Raw genomic sequence first — 19,574 nt, 5'->3', positions numbered from 1 at the left:
CGTTATTTGTATTACTTCCGTGTGGGCGTATGTGCGTGCGTGATTGTGAGTAAATGTGAACAGCTGCAATCACAAATTACAAAATAAAGTTGAAAAAACATCTATGTCGTGCGAGCAATACAATTGTGCTGCTTTTATTTTGAAAAGTGTTATTTATGTGCGTATGTCCGTGTGTAACCTGTGAGTGAAGGTGCACAGCGACAAGTGATGCACGGTTTACACCCGAGACGCTAAAAAGAGAAAAGTTGATGACGAATGGCGTGTTTTCAACAAGACATGGACTGCCAAGCAACGTTCCCTCTAAGGTGCGCGCCTGCGCAATTGCGCACTGCTCAAGCGTCTTCTGCGCACAGCAAATATATGCCGCGCACCAAATCAAATCCCATCTGAATTCTAAACAAAATAAACACATTTATTCTGTGTAATTTTGCAATGCAACTTTGAGTGACAATGACAACAAGCGGCCCTAACGGTGTTCGTCAACACCGTTCATTTGAACACCGTTTAATTATTGTAACGTCTATCGAGATGCTTCGAGGACAGGAATTATATCGATCACTTTATTGAGCAAAACTGTTTATATTCGGCCATAACCACACCAAAAACATGAGTAAAACACTCCTATCTCGAAAAACTAGTCATTTTCTGCCGTACAAACCAGGCCAAAACCACCTTGTCATCTGTCACCAACACGCATACCACTAAACCACTGGTGCGTTTATGGCCTCACAAAAAGTCGGACAACTCAAACACCACACAAAGTTACACTATGACTCCTCAGTCATACGTGTGCGTATTTTACTGTCATTTATTATTAATGTTAATTTATTTATATAAATCATGGCATGCTGTTACTTGAGAAAGTTACAGGAATGCACACTTCATCCTATGCTTACATTTCATTGTGCAACATGAGGATGTTTAAGGGGAACTAAATGTGATCTCTGAAAGGGATACAAATGATTTCCAAAGCAGTGCTTTTGGTATAAAGTTAAGTTAGGTTAAATGAAAGTATCATTATTATTATTAATTATTATTATTATTATTATTATTATTATTATTTATCTTACGGTATACATCAAAAATAATATTGAGCAAAATTTAATTGAAATATTGTCGATGTGGCCCTCCAGCAGTGCTCGGGTTGCTCATGCGGCCCCCGGTAAAAATTAATTGCCCACCCCTGGTCTACCACAACATTAAAAAAGGTTACGTCCAGCCTCTTCATGGCATCAGATTGTGGCTCATCAGTCATCTCATAGGCAAAGTGCCTTTTTGTGGTTCGCAACCTCTTCTGTTTCAGCACTACTTCAGTGTTCATTTGTTCACATGTCTCTTTTAATAAATAATAATTTTTTGTTAATTGCTTTTGCGGGCCCCCTGGTGGCCGCGGGGCCCTAAGCAAGCGCTTAGTACGCTTATGCCTTGGGCCGGCTCTGCTGAGTAGTCACGTGGTGCGTCATTCTCTCCAGGATGCGATGGAGGGAAAATAAACATTTAATCATGAATGCTCAATATGTATTTTGCTAACTTGGTAATTTTGATAGTATGCTAACATAGTTAATATAGACACTTACAGCATGTGTTGCCTTCATTATAAGGCTTATATAAGGCTTTTTATTTTTTGCAGCGCTTGACAGATTTTTTTTTTGTTTTTCTTGGTCCCATATATCTTTTAACATTTCGGGTTAGGTTACCGACCCCTGTTTTAGGCGTATTGCTGCCTTCCACAAGTTCCACAGGTTCTCGCGAGATCTGACAACACTGCGCGTGAACTAAGCAGGACGAAGAAAAACAAAATGGCGTTTGATGGAAAATACGTTCTTATGGTTGTTATAGTGTTTTTTTTCATAATCAGCACGAACATGTACACACATGTGCTTTTAGTGCAGTACAAATCGTTAATAATTGTTTGGGTCTGGATACATTAGTTTAAGCGCACTTTGTTGCTTCCCATACTAGCTTAGCTTGCTAACTTAGCTTGCTAGTTAGCTTAGCTAGTTAGCTGCTAACAAAGAGACGCGGAAGTGATCAACACATTGCTAAGCAGAGATCAAGTGTGAGTGTAAAGTGTTGTGATTGTGTGAAAATGTGCGAAAGATCGATAGCAGAGTACGAGGAGGAACTTTCTCCAACAAAAGAGACCGAGCGACAACATCAACTACTAGACGCTGTTTTCAAGAAACATCAAGTTGTGTTACACAGAACAGGTTTGTTTACTTCTCACTCTCACATGTCTACTAACGTTATGGTTAATTATTAGCAGTATTCTTAAACATGTAGTCTATAGGAAGGTGGATTGTCATGTGAGGATTATGCACAGCTTTGTTTTTATATTGGTCATAAAAACAAGACAGTTTCAGACAGACAATATTTATGAAAGGTTGATGTTCCTCTCAGTTTGTAAAAATGTGTATCAACATGTTTAAACAAAACTTACACTGTCGTCAAGTATACTTTACTATAATCAATATAATTCATCGTTAAATGGCTAACTTCCTAATTCTGACCAACATGTATCAAAAAGTGAAAGTTAAAATGTACTGTCAATCATCTTTCAATAAGTAAAGTAGTCAAAACTTGATTTATTAAAAGAACATAAAAGTAACTGGCTTTCCTCCATCGTGTCGTGGATGGTCTCCAGGTGAATGTGGGAGCTGTGTTCTAAAGAGGAAGTGTTGATGGACATACTCCATAAAAACACCACATAGTAAAATATGTTTGGGTAAGAGTTCCTTTTGGCCAAGCCTACAAAATGACCATGAAGAAAAGTGTTTTGTATCATGACAAAAATATAGTATAAATGTTTTTTAAGTAGTTTTGTAATGAGAATTGTTTTTAATTTCCATTATCTTTAAAGGGGAAAGGCACCTTTTGGGGGGAATTTTGTTCACAATCATTATGAAAGACACGACGACAGGTGGATTTTTTTTAATGCATTCTAAATATTTAATAAATGTTAATAAAAGTTAACTCAGAGCGGAGCTAATGGGAGCTCTGCTATTCCGCCCATGAAATCCGATAAATAACCATTTAAAAAGCGCCAACAATACCTAATTTACATTTGCTGATTCGAGTAAGCGTTGCTCTGGTTTGTTGACAAATTGGAAGATGCTGGCAGCCTTCAACGTACCCTAAAGCTGCCACAAATGATTGGAGGATGCGGGCAGAACTGTAGACACTCTTGTGATTTAGATAACGTCTGCCCTGCAGGATGAATTTGAGGACCAGATAGAGACAAGAGTGAAAAACAAATTGTATTTTCGCTCGCAAACAAAACATTCCACACACATTGTTGTCTTTGGACTGACTGGTGGTTGCAAGACCACTAAGGTCGCAGAACAGAGACATTCTGCAGGCTTACACACACACATATCCACAAAAAATACACACCACACATACCCCACGCCTTCGACGCTTCACCCCATGTGGTATGACGAACGAAGCAGTGCCCGTAGTGGCTGGCAGCTTCTGGCCGGATGCCCACCCCCTCACCCCTCTTTGCAAGTCTCAGGTTGTATGTTGTAATATGTATATGTGCTTTGCTATGGAGTTTTTTTCACACTCTAGACTGGGCCCCTTCAAGAGCACAGTCTGAGATAAACCATTTTTTACTCATCCTCCCCCAGCGTCTACCTTTTTCCCACCTTTCATGGGGCACCTTCTGGCGACCCATCAGTGGTCCTGTTCTGTAACCCTTGTACAGTGTTTGTTTGTCTAATATTGAACTGTTTTGTGCTGAAAACAACATTTTGTTGGACAAAACGCAAAACCAGTGAAGTTGGCACTTTGTGTAAATGGTAAATAAAAACAATACAATGATTTGCAAATCCTTTTCAACTTATATTCAATTGAATACACTGCAATGACAAGATATTTAATGTTCGAACTGAGAAACTTTTTTTTTTGCAAATAATCATTAACTTAGAATTGAATGGCAGCAACAAATTGCAAAAAAGTTGGCACTGGGGCATTTTTACCACTGTGTTACATGGCCTTTCCTTTTAACAACACTCAGTAAACGTTTGGGAACTGAGGAGACCAATTTTTTAAGCTTTTCAGCTGGAATTATTTCCCATTCTTGCTTGATGTACAGCTTAAGTTGTTCAACAGTCCGGGGTCTCCGTTGTGGTATTTCACGCCTCATAATTTGACACACATTTTCAATGGGGGACAGGTCTAGACTACAAGCAAGCCAGTCTAGTACCCGCACTCTTCTACTACAGAGCCACGCTGTTGTAACACATGCAGAATGGGGCATGGCATTGTCTAGCTAAAATAAGCAGGAGCGTCCATGAAAAGACCTTGCTTGGATGGCAACATACGCTATATTGCCAAAAGTATTTGGCCACCTGTCTTGACTAACATATGAACTTGAAGTGCCATCCCATTCCTAAAACATAGGGTTCAATATGATGTTGGTCCACCCTTTGCAGCTATTGCAGCTTCAACTCTTCTGGGAAGGCTGTCCACAAGGTTGCATATTGTGTTTATAGGAATTTCTGACCATACTTCCAAAAGTGTATTGGTGAGGTCACAAACTGATGTTGGTCTAGAAGGCCTGGCTCTCAGTCTCCGTTCTAATACATCCCAAATGTGTTCTATCGGGTTCAGGTCAGAAGTCTGTGCAGGCCAGTCAAGTTTATCCACACCAGACTCTGTCATCCACGTCTTTATGGACCTTGCTTTGTTGGAAGACGAAGGGGCCCGCTCCAAACTGTACCCAACAAGGTTGGGAGCATGGAATTGTCCAACATGTTTTGGTATCCTCGAGCATTCAAAGTTCCTTTCACTGGAACTAAGGGGCCAAGCCCAACTCCTGAAAAACAACCCCACACCATAATTCCTCCTCCACCAAATTTCACACTCGGCACAATGCAGTCCGAAATGTACCGTTCTGGAAACGTCCAAACCCAGACTGGTCCATCAGATTGCCAGATGGAAAAGCGTGATTCATCACTCCAGAAAACGCGTCTCCACTGCTCTAGAGTGCTTTACACCACTGCATCCCATGCTTTGCATTGGACTTGGTGATGTATGGCTTAGATGCAGCTGCTCGGCCATGGGAACCCATTCCATGAAGCTCTCTGCGTACTGTACGTGGGCTAATTGGAAGGTCAGTTTGGAGCTCTGTAGCAACTGACTGCGCAGAAAGTCGGCGACCTCTTTGCACTATGCGCTTCAGCATCCGCTGACCCCTCTGTCAGTTTACGTGGCCTACCACTTGGCAGCGGAGTTGCTGTTGTTCCCAAACTTTTCCATTTTCTTATAATAAAGCCGACAGTTGACTTTGGAATGTTTTAGAGCCAGGAAATTTCACGACTGGATTTGTTGCATAGGTAGCATCCTATGACAGTTCCACGCTGGAAATCACTGAGCTCCTGAGCGCAGCCCATTCTTTCACAAATATTTGTAGAAACCGTCTCCATGCCTATGTGCTTGATTTTATACACCTGTGGCAGGGCTAAGTGATTAGGACACCTGATTCTGATCATTTGGATGGGTTGCCAAATACTTTTGGCAATATAGTGTATGTTGCTCCAAAACCCTTTATGTACATTTCAGCATTAATGGTGTAAGTTACACATGCCTAGGGCACTAATACACACCCATACCATCACAGATGCTGGCTTTTCAACTGTGCGCCTATAACAATTCGGATTGTTCTTTTCCTCTTTGGTCCGGAGGACACGACGTCCACAGTTTCCAAAAACAATTTGAAATGTAGATTCGTCAGACAGACCACAGAACAATTTTCGACTTTGCATCAGTCGATCTTAGATGAGCTCAGGCCTAGCGTTTCTGGGTGTTGTTGATAAATGGCTTTCGCTTTGCATGGTAGAGTTTTACCTGGCACTTACAGATATAAGTTAGAGATAAGGTTTAGGTGTAATAGGTCAACGAGTGTATATAAAAAATGGGTATGCACTTCACGCCAGTGACTATAAAGTTATAAATGCCTACTTATGTACTTATAAAGGCTTTTAAAAGGTTTTATAAGCCCTCCGATACGTCCAAGCCTGTTTTTACTCACTGTACCACTATTAAAGTAATTTTAGTGGCTGAGACAAAAATAAGTATTTCCCGTGTTTTAATTGGTTGTTTAGCTACACACTTTTAACACAACACACAAAAGAACATAAACAATTTCATTGTGTTAACAGGGTCAGTCGAAAACGGTCTCTTCTCTATTATTTGTATTTACTTATTCACCCAACAGGCGTCCAGCAGCGCCCCCACATTAAAGAGGAAGAGGAGGAGCCACAGCCCCCCCACATTAAAGAGGAAGAGGAGGAAGTGTGGATCACTCAGGAGGGAGAGTGTCTTCCAGGGCAGCAGAAGGCTGATCTCACCAAGTTTCCACTGACTGTTGTCTCTTTGAAGACTGAAGACCATGAAGACAAACCACCTGAGTCCTCACACCTTCAACACAGTCCAAGTAAGCACAACATCCAGATATAATTTAATTCTCAGGGCATTCAACCCATCACAACTGGACTGTTCAGTTTATCTTAGAAGACGTTTGGCTTCTCATCTGAGTAGGCTTCATCAGTTCATGCTCGTAGACTTAAAGTGTTAAAATCGAATTATCAATTTTAAGGTCTTAGAAAATTCTTACAAAATCTGTGAAGAAGTCTTAAAGGCCTACTGAAAGCCACTACTACCGACCACACAGTCTGATAGTTTATATATCAATGATGAAATCTTAACATTGCAACACATGCCAATACGTCATCAATGTATGATGACGTATGCGCGTGACGTCAATCGTTGAAACGGAAGTATTCGGACACCATTGTATCCAATACAAAAAGCTGTTTTCATCGCAAAATTCCACAGTATTCTGGACATCTGTGTTGGTGAATCTTTTGCAATTTGTTTAATGAACAATAAAGACTGCAAAGAAGAAAGCTGTAGGTGGGATCGGTGTAGTAGCGGCTGGCTGCAGCAACACAACCAGGAGGACTTTGACTTGGATAGCAGACGCGCTATCCGACGCTAGCCGTCGACCGCATCAATGATCGGGTGAAGTCCTTCGTTGCTCCGTCGATCGCTGGAACACAGGTCAGCATGGGTGTTGATGAGCAGATGAGGGCTGGCTGGCGTATGTGGATAGCTAATGTTTTTAGCATAGCTCTGTGAGGTCCCGTAGCTAAGTTAGCTTCAATGGTGTCGTTAGTAACGGCATTGTTAAGCTTCACCAGGCTGGAAAGCATTAACCGTGTAGTTACAGGTCCATGGTTTAATAGTATTGTTGGTTTTCTGTCTATCCTTCCAGTCAGGGGTTTATTTATTTTGTTTCTATCTGCAGTTAAGCCCGATGCTATCACGTTAGCTCCGTAGCTAAAGTGCTTCGCCGATGTATTGTCGTGGAGATAAAAGTCACTGTGAATGTCCATTTCGCGTTCTCGACTCTCATTTTCAAGAGGGTATAGTATCCGAGGTGGTTTAAAATACAAATCCGTGATCGACAATAGAAAAAGGAGAGAGTGTGGAATCCAATGAGCCAGCTTGTACCTAAGTTACGGTCAGAGCGAAAAAAGATGCGTCTTGCACTGCACTCTAGTCCTTCACTCTCACGTTCCTCATCCACGAATCTTTCATCCTGGCTCAAATTAATGGGGTAATCGTCGCTTTCTCGGTCCGAATCGCTCTCGCTGCTGGTGTAAACAATGGGGAAATGTGAGGAGCCTTTCAACCTGTGACGTCACGCTACTTCCGGTAGGCAAGGCTTTTTTTTATCAGCGACCAAAAGTTGCAAACTTTATCGTCAATGTTCTCTACTAAATCCTTTCAGCAAAAATATGGCAATATCGCAAAATGATCAAGTATGACACATAGAATGGATCTGCTATCCCCGTTTAAATAAAAAAATGTCATTTCAGTAGGCCTTTAGTTTGTAACCTTGAGCCTCCATTACGCCCGGGTCCAGTAACATCGGGAAAAGTTAGTTAATGTTAATATTAATAGAAGTCATAATGTTAATGTTTCAGTTCCGCATGGTGATATAGTGTGTTGTGCTCGCACACAATGGTCTCAGGCGTCGCGTGCACACGATGGCACTTCACTGGGCTGTTCTATGCCGCTGCAGTTGTGAAAGTGCTTGATTTGATATGAAGCAAAGCCCGCTTTTTAATGTTAATATCACAGACAATCACTCTCATTTAATCATAGCAGCCAAAATTGTGATGTTGATTAAAATTTGTTTAGTTGTGCAGCCCTAATTTGGTATACGAATGATAATAGAATAATTTCAAAACAGGTTACAAAGGCTCCTAATTTGCTCCTAACATATTGTGTAATTTCTACTTGTATTATTTTGTCAAAACAATAATTATTAATTTACTTGTTAATGTACAGTTAATATCTGGTTACTTTCTGTTGTAACATGTTTCTATCTACACTTATGTTAAAATGTAATAATCACTTAGTCTTCTGTTGTTTGATACTTTACATTAGTTTTAGTGATATTACACATTTGGGTATGGATCCAATACCAAGTACTTACAGGGGCACTATTCATTTTGATTTTGATTTTCAAAATCATTTTGATCACAATTCTAATCAGACAAAAACACAGAATGGAAGTTTAACAATATCAATTAAATATTTTATTGGCTCTGATTTAAACTCTTTGGTTTTTGCCCTTAAAGTCTTCTTGTGTCCTGGGACTTATTTGCAGAGTTTGTAAACAATAACAAGTATGGCAATATATTATGTGGTAATAACAAATATCAATCTAATCACTGTAGTGTTGAACGTAAACATGTTTTGTATTGATCTGCCACTTTTGTATGCATTCAAGAGCACTAGTTTGCGGTTAGCTTTCCCCCCCAACAGTGTGTAGTGTAGCATGTTTATCTATTCCTTGTCCTCCAGTGATAATGTTACTTGTAAGAAACACAGTTTGACGCTATGAAGACGAGGAATGCTGACTTAGATGTGGCTTTGTACTGTGGAGGCATGTTAGCCGTTAGCAAGAATGCTACAATGTGCTTGTTGTTGTCAAATGTGTGGGACACAGCTAGAATGTGTCATCAACATGCATTACCACGATATCACAGTAATAACAAACGCTCCATCTTATATTAAATTCATATAATTTTTATTGCATATCGTCTATATTGCGCAACCCGACCCTGGGCTAGTTGTTTTGGTAGCGGCTAAACTAGCATGTAGTGATACTGTGTACAGGGGATCTTGTCTGTGCTGAGCAGATGCACAGAAGGTTGAAACAACAATTGTCTGGTCTGCTGACAACTAGGTTTATTTTGCTAGTTACTAGGACTGCAACTAACCACTACTTTGATAGTGGACTATCCATCCATCCATTTCCTACCGCTTGTCCCTTTTTTGGAGTCGCGGGGGGTGCTGGAGCCTATCTCTGTTTTGGGTCCCAAACTCCGGAACAATCTCCCTCTCCATGTGAGACAGGCCCCTTCTTTGGCTATTTTTAAGACCCTTCTTAAAACCCATTTTTAAACTGTTTTTAACTTTTAACTTTTTTAACTGTTTTTCACTTTTTAACTGCTTTTTATCTAACAAATTGTTCTTAGGGTAATTTGTATTTGCTTTTTCAATGTGTATTTTACTTCTGTTTTAAATGTTATTTTTTAGTCTGTACTTTGCCTCTATTTCTTTGTGGTGTGCAGCCCTTTGTTCTTCAACTGTGGTTGTTTTTAAAGGGCTTTATAGATAAAGTTGGTATGGTATGGTATGGTATCTCAGCTGCATTCGGGTGGAAGGCAGGGTACACCCTGGACAAGTCGCCACCTCATCACAGGGCCAACACAGATAGACAGACAACATTCACACTCAGATTCCCACACTAGGGCCAATTTAGTGTTGCCAATCAACCTATCCCCAGGTGCATGTCTTTGGCGGTGGGAGGAAGCCGGAGTACCCAGAGGGAACCCACACAGACTAGTCATCCACTATCTTAAAGGTTACTAATCAGACTGGCTCTAATTCAGCCATTGGATTTTACATTCATGCACACATATTTATTCGTACTGTTACTGTGTTGCTCATTAGACTGTTTACAAAATAATTACTATATTAAATGTTTGTCCACTTAAAAGCAAGGACAGGGAAAGTGCTGATAAAAACAACCAATACATGATTTTGAGGTCAACAAAAGACAGTCAAAATAATGTCAATAACAACAAAACGAGATCAAAGCTAGGTAGCTTCCACAGAAAGAAAATATATATTGTGATGATAATGATGTATTTAGACAAAGCTGTCAAACTTTGGATAACATGATAAATACATCTGTTTTTCACTCAACATTGTCTCTCTCTTGTTAGCTACCCAGCTAACAAGGATAGTCGGGAATGGGATCCTCCAGCTGTCCGACATGCCTCCGCTCCAAAAGCAAGGTCCGCTTTGCAAATTGAGCAATTTATCCGAGTCTTTGACGTGTTAGATAGTGACAAATATCAGTATCAGCCTCTTTATATGTACAACATATCTACATTAGCAGATACAATAGATACACGTATGATACCCATATTTAGTATTAAAAACAATTAGTAAAATGGATAACTAATAACCACTACTCAAGCCCATGCCCGCTGAGAAAAGTTGCCTTGTTTTTACTGCAACGCTCAGCTGCCACACCCCCTACTGCCTTTCTCTTCCTTGTGCAGTGTTGTGGGAAACCTTAAAATGTATTCAATTCATAAACCGCTATAAAATTGAGTATAGTGAGTTGTTGTGATGTAGAGAAATGCCATATTTTTTACCAATTTTCCCAGGAGATTTGCCATATTTTGAAAGCAAATATTGATGCTCCTCTTAGACTCACTAGTAAAGGTGTTTTTTGGAAATCCTGTGTTGTTGTTTGCTGCTAAATTAACCACAATATTAAACATTATGTCACTACTGGTCCCACGTTGCCTAAAAATAATGTTAAAAAAAATATAAAACCTTTTCCAGATGTTTACTGACGTATACTATGTGTTGTGTCACGTATTTAAAGTGTCTTCATTGAGAACATTCTGTCACTTATTAGATGGGTAGGTTTTTATTTGATCACATACTTTAAAAATATTGACTTATTTCAGCTTCCATATCATTATTTTTCAATGCTTGTTGGTGTAAACCAGGGCTCTTCAACTAAACTGTTCTAGTGGCCAAATTTTCTCACATTCTCCCTTCACTATTATTCTTATTTTGAGAACCAGCATCCTCTGCAGTGGACATTTGGTTTTGTTCTATTTATTTTGTCAGTTACACATTTCTGAAGAAAATAGTCCTGTTATGCAAAATACAAGTGTTCTCTATAGTGAACGTTAAAATGTCAACACAAGGATCTGCTAATGTGTTTAAATGGTCCAAGTTCCTCTGTACGACAGAAACATTTTAGTGTTTTTAGGAAGTTGCTGCAAAAATGTTTGTCCCCTAAGTTTTGAACTGAACTCGGGGCCGAAGTGGTGTCATTCCAGGGCCCAATTTGCTATCATTTTTCATATTAAGATTAAGATTAAAGTACCAATGATTGTCACACACACACTAATGTGGTGAAATTGGTCCTCTGCATTTGACAAATCCCCTTGGGGAGCCATATGTGTACATGTTGACTTGTCCGCCCAAAAGCCACTGGGATAGGCTCCAACACCCCCGCGACCTCGAAAGGGACAAGCGGTAGAAAACGGATGGATGGATCTCTACATATCAGCATGAGACTTTAAACTGTTTTTAACTTTTAACTTTTTTAACTGCTTTTTATCTAACAAAATTGTTCTTAGGGTAATTTTGTATTTGCTTTTTTAATGTGTATTTTACTTCTGTTTTAAATTTTATTTTTTAGTCTGTCCTTTGCCTTTATTTCTTTGTGGTGTACAGCCCTTTGTTTTTCAACTGTGGTTGTTTTTAAAGGGCTTTATAAATAAAGTTGGTATGGTATGGTATGGTATGGTATATCGTATTTGCTGATGTTGTTCTGTTGTTGTTTTCAGCTATGTCTTTCTATTTTTCTTCTTTCTGTCCTCCCCTGCTCCGGCCCAGCTGTGCCAAACATGAAATAAATCCATTTAATAAAATCAAATACAAATAAGGCAACAAGAGAAGTATTCCACACTTCTCTTTTGTAAACTAAATCTGTACAGCAGATACGGACATCTACATCAACAATATGATGTGCCTAAATTGCTGAACAGGACAAAAAAAGAGCAACAACCAAATAATTCAAAACAGACCCAAAAGAAGAAAATAGTTGAAATATTTAAAAGCCTACTGAAACCCACTACTACCAACCACGCAGTCTGATAGTTTATATATCAATGATGAAATCTTAACATTGCAACACATGCCAATACGGCCGGGTTAACTTATAAAGTGCAATTTTAAAATTCCCGCCACTCTTCCGGTTGAAAAACTCCTTTGGATATGATTTATGCGCGTGACGTCACAAAAGCAACGGAAGTGGTTGGACCCCATCGACAAAATTCCACAGTATTCTGGACATCTGTGTTGGTGAATCTTTTGCAATTTGTTTAATGAACAATGGAGACTGCAAAGAAGAATGTTGTAGGTGGGATCGATTGGTGTCTTAGCGGCTAAGTACAATACTGTAATATCTGTGATATTTGCATTAGTGTACTGTGTCTTTAAGGGTTTGGGGAACGCGCATGCGCGAGTGAGTTGGCGGAGAACTTGAGTGTGTGTGAGCGTGAGTTTTGGCTAACAGCAGCTTGTGTATGTGTGTGCGTTACTTTTTTAACTACAACCAGTTACCGCTTGTTAATAAAGCGATTGAGCAGCGCATCCTCGTCTGTGTGACTCCTTCTCCACTGCGGGGCATTACAATACTTACAGCAACACAACAAGGACTACTTACCCTGACGCCTAGCCGATGCTTGCCGCCAAACCCACGGATGAAGTCCTTCGTCGCGCCGTTGATCGCTGGAATGCAGGTGAGCACGGCTGTTGATGGCAAGATGAGGGCTGGCTGGCGTAGGTGGAGCGCTAATGTTTTATCATAGTTCTGTGAGGTCCGGTTGCTAAGTTGCTAAACTAGCCTTAGCGTCGTTAGCAACAGCATAGTTAAGCCTTACCAGGCTGAGAATTTTTAACCGTGTATTTACATGTACATGGTTTAATATTATTGTTGGTCTTCTGTCTATCCTTCCAGTCAGGGGTTTATTTATTTTGTTTCTATCTTCATTTGAGAACGACGCTAGCACTTTAGCTCAGTAGCTAAGTGTGTCACCGATGTATTGTCTTGGAGATAAAAGTCACTTTAAATGTCCATTTCGCGTGCTCGACTCTCATTTTCAAGAGGATATAGTATCCGAGGTGGTTTAAAATACAAATCCGTGATCCACAATAGAAAAAGGAGAGAGTACATAGTTCTGTGAGGTCCGGTTGCTAAGTTGCTAAATTAGCCTTAGCGTCGTTAGCAACAGCATAGTTAAGCCTTACCAGGCTGAGAATTTTTAACCGTGTAGTTACATGTACATGGTTTAATATTATTGTTGGTCTTCTGTCTATCCTTCCGGTCAGGGGTTTATTTATTTTGTTTCTATCTTCATTTGAGAACGATGCTAGCACGTTAGCTCAGTAGCTAAGTGTGTCACCGATGTATTGTCTTGGAGATAAAAGTCACTTTAAATGTCCATTTCGCGTGCTCGACTCTCATTTTCAAGAGGATATAGTATCCGAGGTGGTTTAAAATACAAATCCGTGATCCACAATAGAAAAAGGAGAGTGTGGAATCCAATGAGCCAGCTTGTACCTAAGTTACGGTCAGAGCGAAAAAAGATACGTCCATTACTGCCTCTCAAGTCCTTCACTGTAACGTTCCTCATCTATGAAAGATTCGTAGATGGGGTAATCGTCACTTTCTCGGTCCGAATCTCTCTCGCTCCATTGTAAACAACGGGGAATTGTGAGGAATACTAGCTCCTGTGACGTCACGCTACTTCCGGTACAGGCAAGGCTTTTTTTTATCAGCGAGCAAAAGTTGCGAACTTTATCGTCGATTTTCTCTACTAAATCCTTTCAGCAAAAATATAGCAATATCGCGAAATGATCAAGTATGACACATAGAATGGATCTGCTATTCCCGTTTAAATAAAAAAAAATCATTTCAGTAGGCCTTTAATTGATATTGTTACACCACCGTCCTGTGTTTTTGTCTGATTGATAATAATTGTGATTAAAAATGTGATCATCCAATGACGTTGAAAATTTGAATTATAAGTATCAGCATTGGTATAACCAATATTGCCCATATAATTACTTGTTATTGGATCAATACCCAAATGTGTAGTATCACTAAAACTAATGTAAAGTATCAAACACCTGAAGATTAAGGGCTCATTACATTTTAACAGAAGTGTAGATAAAAACATGTTACAACAGAAAGTAACCAGACATTAACTGTAAATTAAAAAGTAGATTAATAATAGTTTTGACAAAATACTGTAACTGGATATGATGTAATATGTAACTGCTTATTTCAGCAATTCATTTACAAGCCTTTTTAACACGTTTTGTAATGGTTTCATTATCAATTCTAAATCAAATAATGTAATCTACATTTTAGACCCTGTCGCATGTAAAAAGTCCTTCCGCTCTGGCTTGGTCTTCTTTTCTGTCAATAATGTTGCAAAGAGTTTGTCCCCAATGAAGATTTCATGCCAGTTCACACAGGACTTTGGTTTTCTTTAGTACATGTAAACATACTGAATGCCTCATGTGACTGAGAAAAGCTGGATGATTCTAAAGCATGTTTGTCTTCCCGTGTCCTGCAGACGTCTTAGAAAAACATCTTCTCCCTGAGCAGCAAGAATGGAGCTTTAGGATGGAACAGGGGGAGCCACATCCCTCCCGCAATAAAGAGGAAGATGATGCGCCACAGTCCTTGCACATTAAAGAAGAAGAAGAGAACCCACTGACCCCCCACTTTAAAGAAGAAGAGGAGGAACACAGCATCAGTCAGGAGTCCCCAGTAATTGGTGTGATTGTGAAGAGTGAAGATGATGAGGTCAAAGGTGAAAGTGAGGAGAAGAGAGAGGCGGAGCCTCCAAGCAGCAGCTCAACTCAACACCTGACAACAGAAGCTGATGGAGACCACTGTGGAGGATCACAAGCAGACAAGATCTTAGCTCCACTATCAGATAGTGACGACAAAACGTCTCACTCTCCTGACATTGATGATGAAGACTCTAAAGATGATAAGACATGTCACACTGACAACACACGCTTTAAATGTTCTCACTGTCCCAAAACTTTTAGATTCCGTTGTACTCTAATAACACACGTGCGAAAACACACTGGAGAAAAACCATTCTTGTGCTCAGTTTGTAGTGGAAGATTCTCAACGAAGTACACTTTGGAAAAACACACATTGATACACACTGGAGAAAAACCTTTTATCTGTTCAGTCTGTTGTAAAGGTTATAGACAAAGACATGATTGGAAAGTACACATGAGAACACACACTGAAGAAAAAGTGTTGAGTTGCAGTGTGTGTGGTGAAAGATTCTCTTCTAAGTATCAGTGTAAAAAACACAGGTGTGCTGGTGAGAACAGCAGCAGTTGGGGGGGCAACGTGGCTCAGATGGTAGTGTGGCCGTGCCAGCCAACCCAGGGTTGCTGGTTCGTAACAAGCGTCCATCATCCGAGTCACGGCTGTAGTGTGCTTGTTCCCAGTACCCCAACTTTGTACGCAACCACTGGGTCCCTAATGCTCTCTGTTGCCGATGAAACAAAAAGCTCCAATCCATGAGGAGGACCTGATGTTCAATTTGCTCAACAGCAGCAGCAACAGCGAATGCATTTTGTTCAATACTTTTTCTGTGACATTCTAACATCAGCAGCACTTATAACATGTGTGACATCATTGTTGTGTGTGTAACACAATATTATTATACTTTTATAGATTACAAAACCCAAAACCAGTGAAGTAGGCACGTTGTGTAATTCGTAAATAAAAACAGAATTCAATGATTTGCAAATCCTTTTCAACTTATTTGGAATTGAATAGACTGCAAAGACACAATATTTAATGTTTGAACTGAAAAACTGAATTTATTTTGCAAATAATCATTAACTTAGAATTTAATGGCAGCAACACATTGCAAAAAAGTAGGCACAGGGGCATTTTTACCACTGTGTTACATGGCCTTTTCTTTTAACAACACTCAGTAAACGTTTGGGAACTGAGGAGACCAATTTTTGAAGCTTTTCAGGTGGAATTCTTTCACATTCTTGCTTGATGTACAGCTTAAGTTGTTCAACAGTCCGGGGTCTCCAGTGTCGTATTTTACGCTTCATAATGCGCCACACATTTTCAATGTGAGACAGGTCTGGACTAAAGGCAGGCCAGTCTAGTACCCGCACTCTTTTACTATGAAGCCATGCTGTTGTAACATGTGGCCTGGCATTGTCTTGCTGAAATATGGCAACATATGTTGCTCCAAAAGCTGTATGTACCTTTCAGCATTAATGGTGCCTTCACAGATGTGTAAGTTACCCATGCCTTGGGCACTAATTCACCCCCTTACCATCACAGATGCTGGCTTTTGAACGTTGCGCCTACAACAAACCAGATGGTTCTTTTCCTCTTTGGTCCGGAGGACACAACATCCACAGTTTCCAAAAACAATTTGAAATGTGGACTCGTCAGACCACAGAACACTTTTCCACTTTGCATCAGTCCATCTTAGATGAGCTCGGCTCAGCGAAGCCGGCGGCATTTCTGGGTGTTGTTGATAAATGGCTTTCGCTTTGTATAGTAGAGTTTTAACTTGCACTTACAGATGTAGTGACAAACTGTAGTTACTGACAGTGGGTTTCTGAAGTGTTCCTGAGCCCATGTGGTGATATCCTTTACACACCGATGTCGCTTTTTGATACAGTACTGTCTGAGGTATCCAAGGTCATGGGCATTCAATGTTACGTGCAGTGATTTCTCCAGATTCTCTGAACCTTTTGATGATATTACGGACTGTAGATGGTGAAATCTCTAAATTCCTTGCAATAGCCCGTTGAGAAATATTGTTCTTAAACTGTTAGACAATTTGCTCACACATTTGTTCAAAAAGTGGTGACCCTCGCCCCATCCTTGTTTGTAAATGACTGAGCATTTCATGGAAGCTGCTTTTATACCCAATCATGGCACCAACCTGTTGCCAATTAGCCTGTTCACCTGTGGGATTTTCCAATTAAGTTTGTTGAGCGTTCCTCATCTTTCTCAGTCTTTTTTGCCACTAGTGCCAGCTTTTTTTAAACATGTTGCAGGCATCAAATTCCATATGAGCTAATATTTGCAAAAAATAAAATTTTCCAGTTCGAACGTTAAGTATCTTCTTTTTGCAGTCTATTCAATTGAATATAGGTTGAGAAGGGTTTGCAAATTATTGTATTTTGTTTTTATTTACGATTTACACAACGTGCCAACTTCACTGGTTTTGGGGTTTGTAAAATGTTTGACTATATGAATTATTTGTTGGGTCTCTATTTTGTATTATAAATATTGTTTTGTGATTGTTTTATATGTATATGTCCCACACCTTTATGCAATAAGAAATGTATTTTAAAATACTAAATCCTTTTTTTTTGCCCAAAAGTGACGAGCGACAAATGTCTCAACTTTTTTGGGGATGTTTTGGAGACATGAAAGAAGGCATCAGGCTGCAGTTTATGTTGTCAACGAGCAGCGGGTGCTGCCATGAGCCCCTCCTCACGGGTGTTCAGGTTGACAGTAGCCTCGCGCAGCAGTCCCAGCTGCAGTCAGAGCAGAGAGGAGAGCCTCATTAATTGAACATGGTTCATGTTAATGAGCCAGTCAATAGATTCTGTTCGCTTGTCAATGTCACAACTTTCCAGTCTTTTGAGCAAATGTGATATTCTAACATTTAACAATGCACAACCATTTTAATTTTAAGACAAACTAAGAATCAACAGAAGACTTTATTAGCAGTTAAATGCATATTTAGCATTTTTTAAAGTCTTTTTTTTAATCTCTTTCATTCCGAGTCCATTGCGGTGGATTATGTAAATGAGGCGATGACGTCTTCCGGCGACTTTTAGCACAGCCAATAGCTGCTTTCCTTACTGAGGAGTTGGCAACGCTGATCTTACTAGTTGTTGTGGTCAAACACAGATTTGTAGGTACTTTATTGTCATCTGTTTAAGGTTTAAAGTTGTGTAATCACCGTGTTTCTGTCTTATTTGTGCTGGTTTAATGATCTGTTTAACATTCCATTTACCATGAATTGATTAACGTGGACCCCGACTTAAACAAGTTGAAAAACGTATTCTGGTGTTACCATTTAGTGGTCAATTGTACGGAACATGTACTGTACTGTGCAATCCACTAATACAAGTCTCAATCAATCAATCAATCAATTCCATTGACAAACTAATTGCTAGCAGGGCCGGCCCGTGGCATAGGCCGTATAGGCAAATGCTAAGGGCGCCGTCCATCAGGGGGCGCCACGCCAGTGCCACAAATGTTGGAGAAAAAAAAAAGTTGGTACTATTATTTGTACATACAAAAAATAATCCCACGTTAATTAAAATGCAAAGTAAAGCCTATTTAATAGAAATATTATTTGTTACAACATTACGCCCCTCCTCCCCCCGCACGGTGCACCCCCTCCCTTCCCGTATCATGACTTTTTTTGGACATCACCACATCAAAAAATCAACACGAGATGTCAAAACGGCCAAAACTGTCAGGTGCCCAGGGAAGAGAAAAGAAGAGGAGGAGAAACGAGAAAAAGACAGAGGTAGCAGGTATGTAACGTTAGCCTACATGAAATTATTTGTCTGTTACAGAATGTGATAGTAACCTCTGGCTTTTTAGCATTAAGCTAATGTTGCATGATTCGGCAATTGCTAATCAATCAATAGCTAGTTCTGTTTTAACGTCAGGTTAATATTGTGGAGGGGGTTAAATTGTTACGGAAAATAATAATGTAACGTTAGGTAATTACAGTACTCCCACCTTACATTCCTCAGGGACATTTGTATTAGATCTTTTAAGCAGGTGTTTTTTGTTTACATTGTTATTGCCTTCTGGTTAGCTAATGTTTGCCCTGCAGGTAATAGTCACTTTCCCACCCCTTTATATATTAGGTATAGTTGTAAGCCTAGTTGTTAAAGTGCACATCATTAATGTTAATAAAGCAATATCACATGAGAGGGAATGCTGTGATTCGGTTAAAGATAATCATAACATAGCATTCTCATATAATATGTTAATTTGCTTTCTTTAAGTAAAAAAAAGGTCAAAGACAAAGCTATTCGGTTTCTTGTGAGTATATACACTTCACTGCCGATGTGGGGTGGGGGGCCACCTAAAATCTTGCCTCGGGCGCCAGATTGGTTAGGGCCAGGCCTGATTGCTAGCACTGCATTTTGATTCAGAACATGTCTGTCAGTCTGCTTTTGTAACTCACATTGTTTATTATGATGTTTGTGTTGTGTCTTTTGTGTATTAACTACTTTATTGAGAGCTGGGACGTTCAATCTTTGTTAAAATAGACGTTCTGCCTATTTAATGTAGACTTTTACTGACATCTTGTGGCAAAATTATGTTACTACACTTGATTAGT

General features: G+C 39.7%; 1 protein-coding gene across 1 annotated transcript; it reads left to right on the top strand.

Moving 5' to 3' along the window:
- The first annotated feature begins 1,788 nt into the window (after nt 1–1,788).
- LOC133653568 (zinc finger protein Xfin-like) lies at nt 1,789–18,085 on the top strand. The gene is made up of 3 exons (XM_062052988.1): nt 1,789–2,210; nt 6,221–6,439; nt 14,763–18,085. Exons 1-3 carry the CDS (start codon nt 2,090–2,092, stop codon nt 15,737–15,739), a joined length of 1,317 nt encoding a protein of 438 aa, XP_061908972.1. The 5' UTR covers nt 1,789–2,089; the 3' UTR covers nt 15,740–18,085.
- Nucleotides 18,086–19,574: the final 1,489 nt, after the last annotated feature.

Source organism: Entelurus aequoreus, linkage group LG07 (assembly GCF_033978785.1).
Source record: "Entelurus aequoreus isolate RoL-2023_Sb linkage group LG07, RoL_Eaeq_v1.1, whole genome shotgun sequence".
In the NCBI taxonomy this organism is placed as follows: domain Eukaryota; kingdom Metazoa; phylum Chordata; class Actinopteri; order Syngnathiformes; family Syngnathidae; genus Entelurus; species Entelurus aequoreus.
This window is presented reverse-complemented; position numbering and strand designations above follow the sequence as displayed.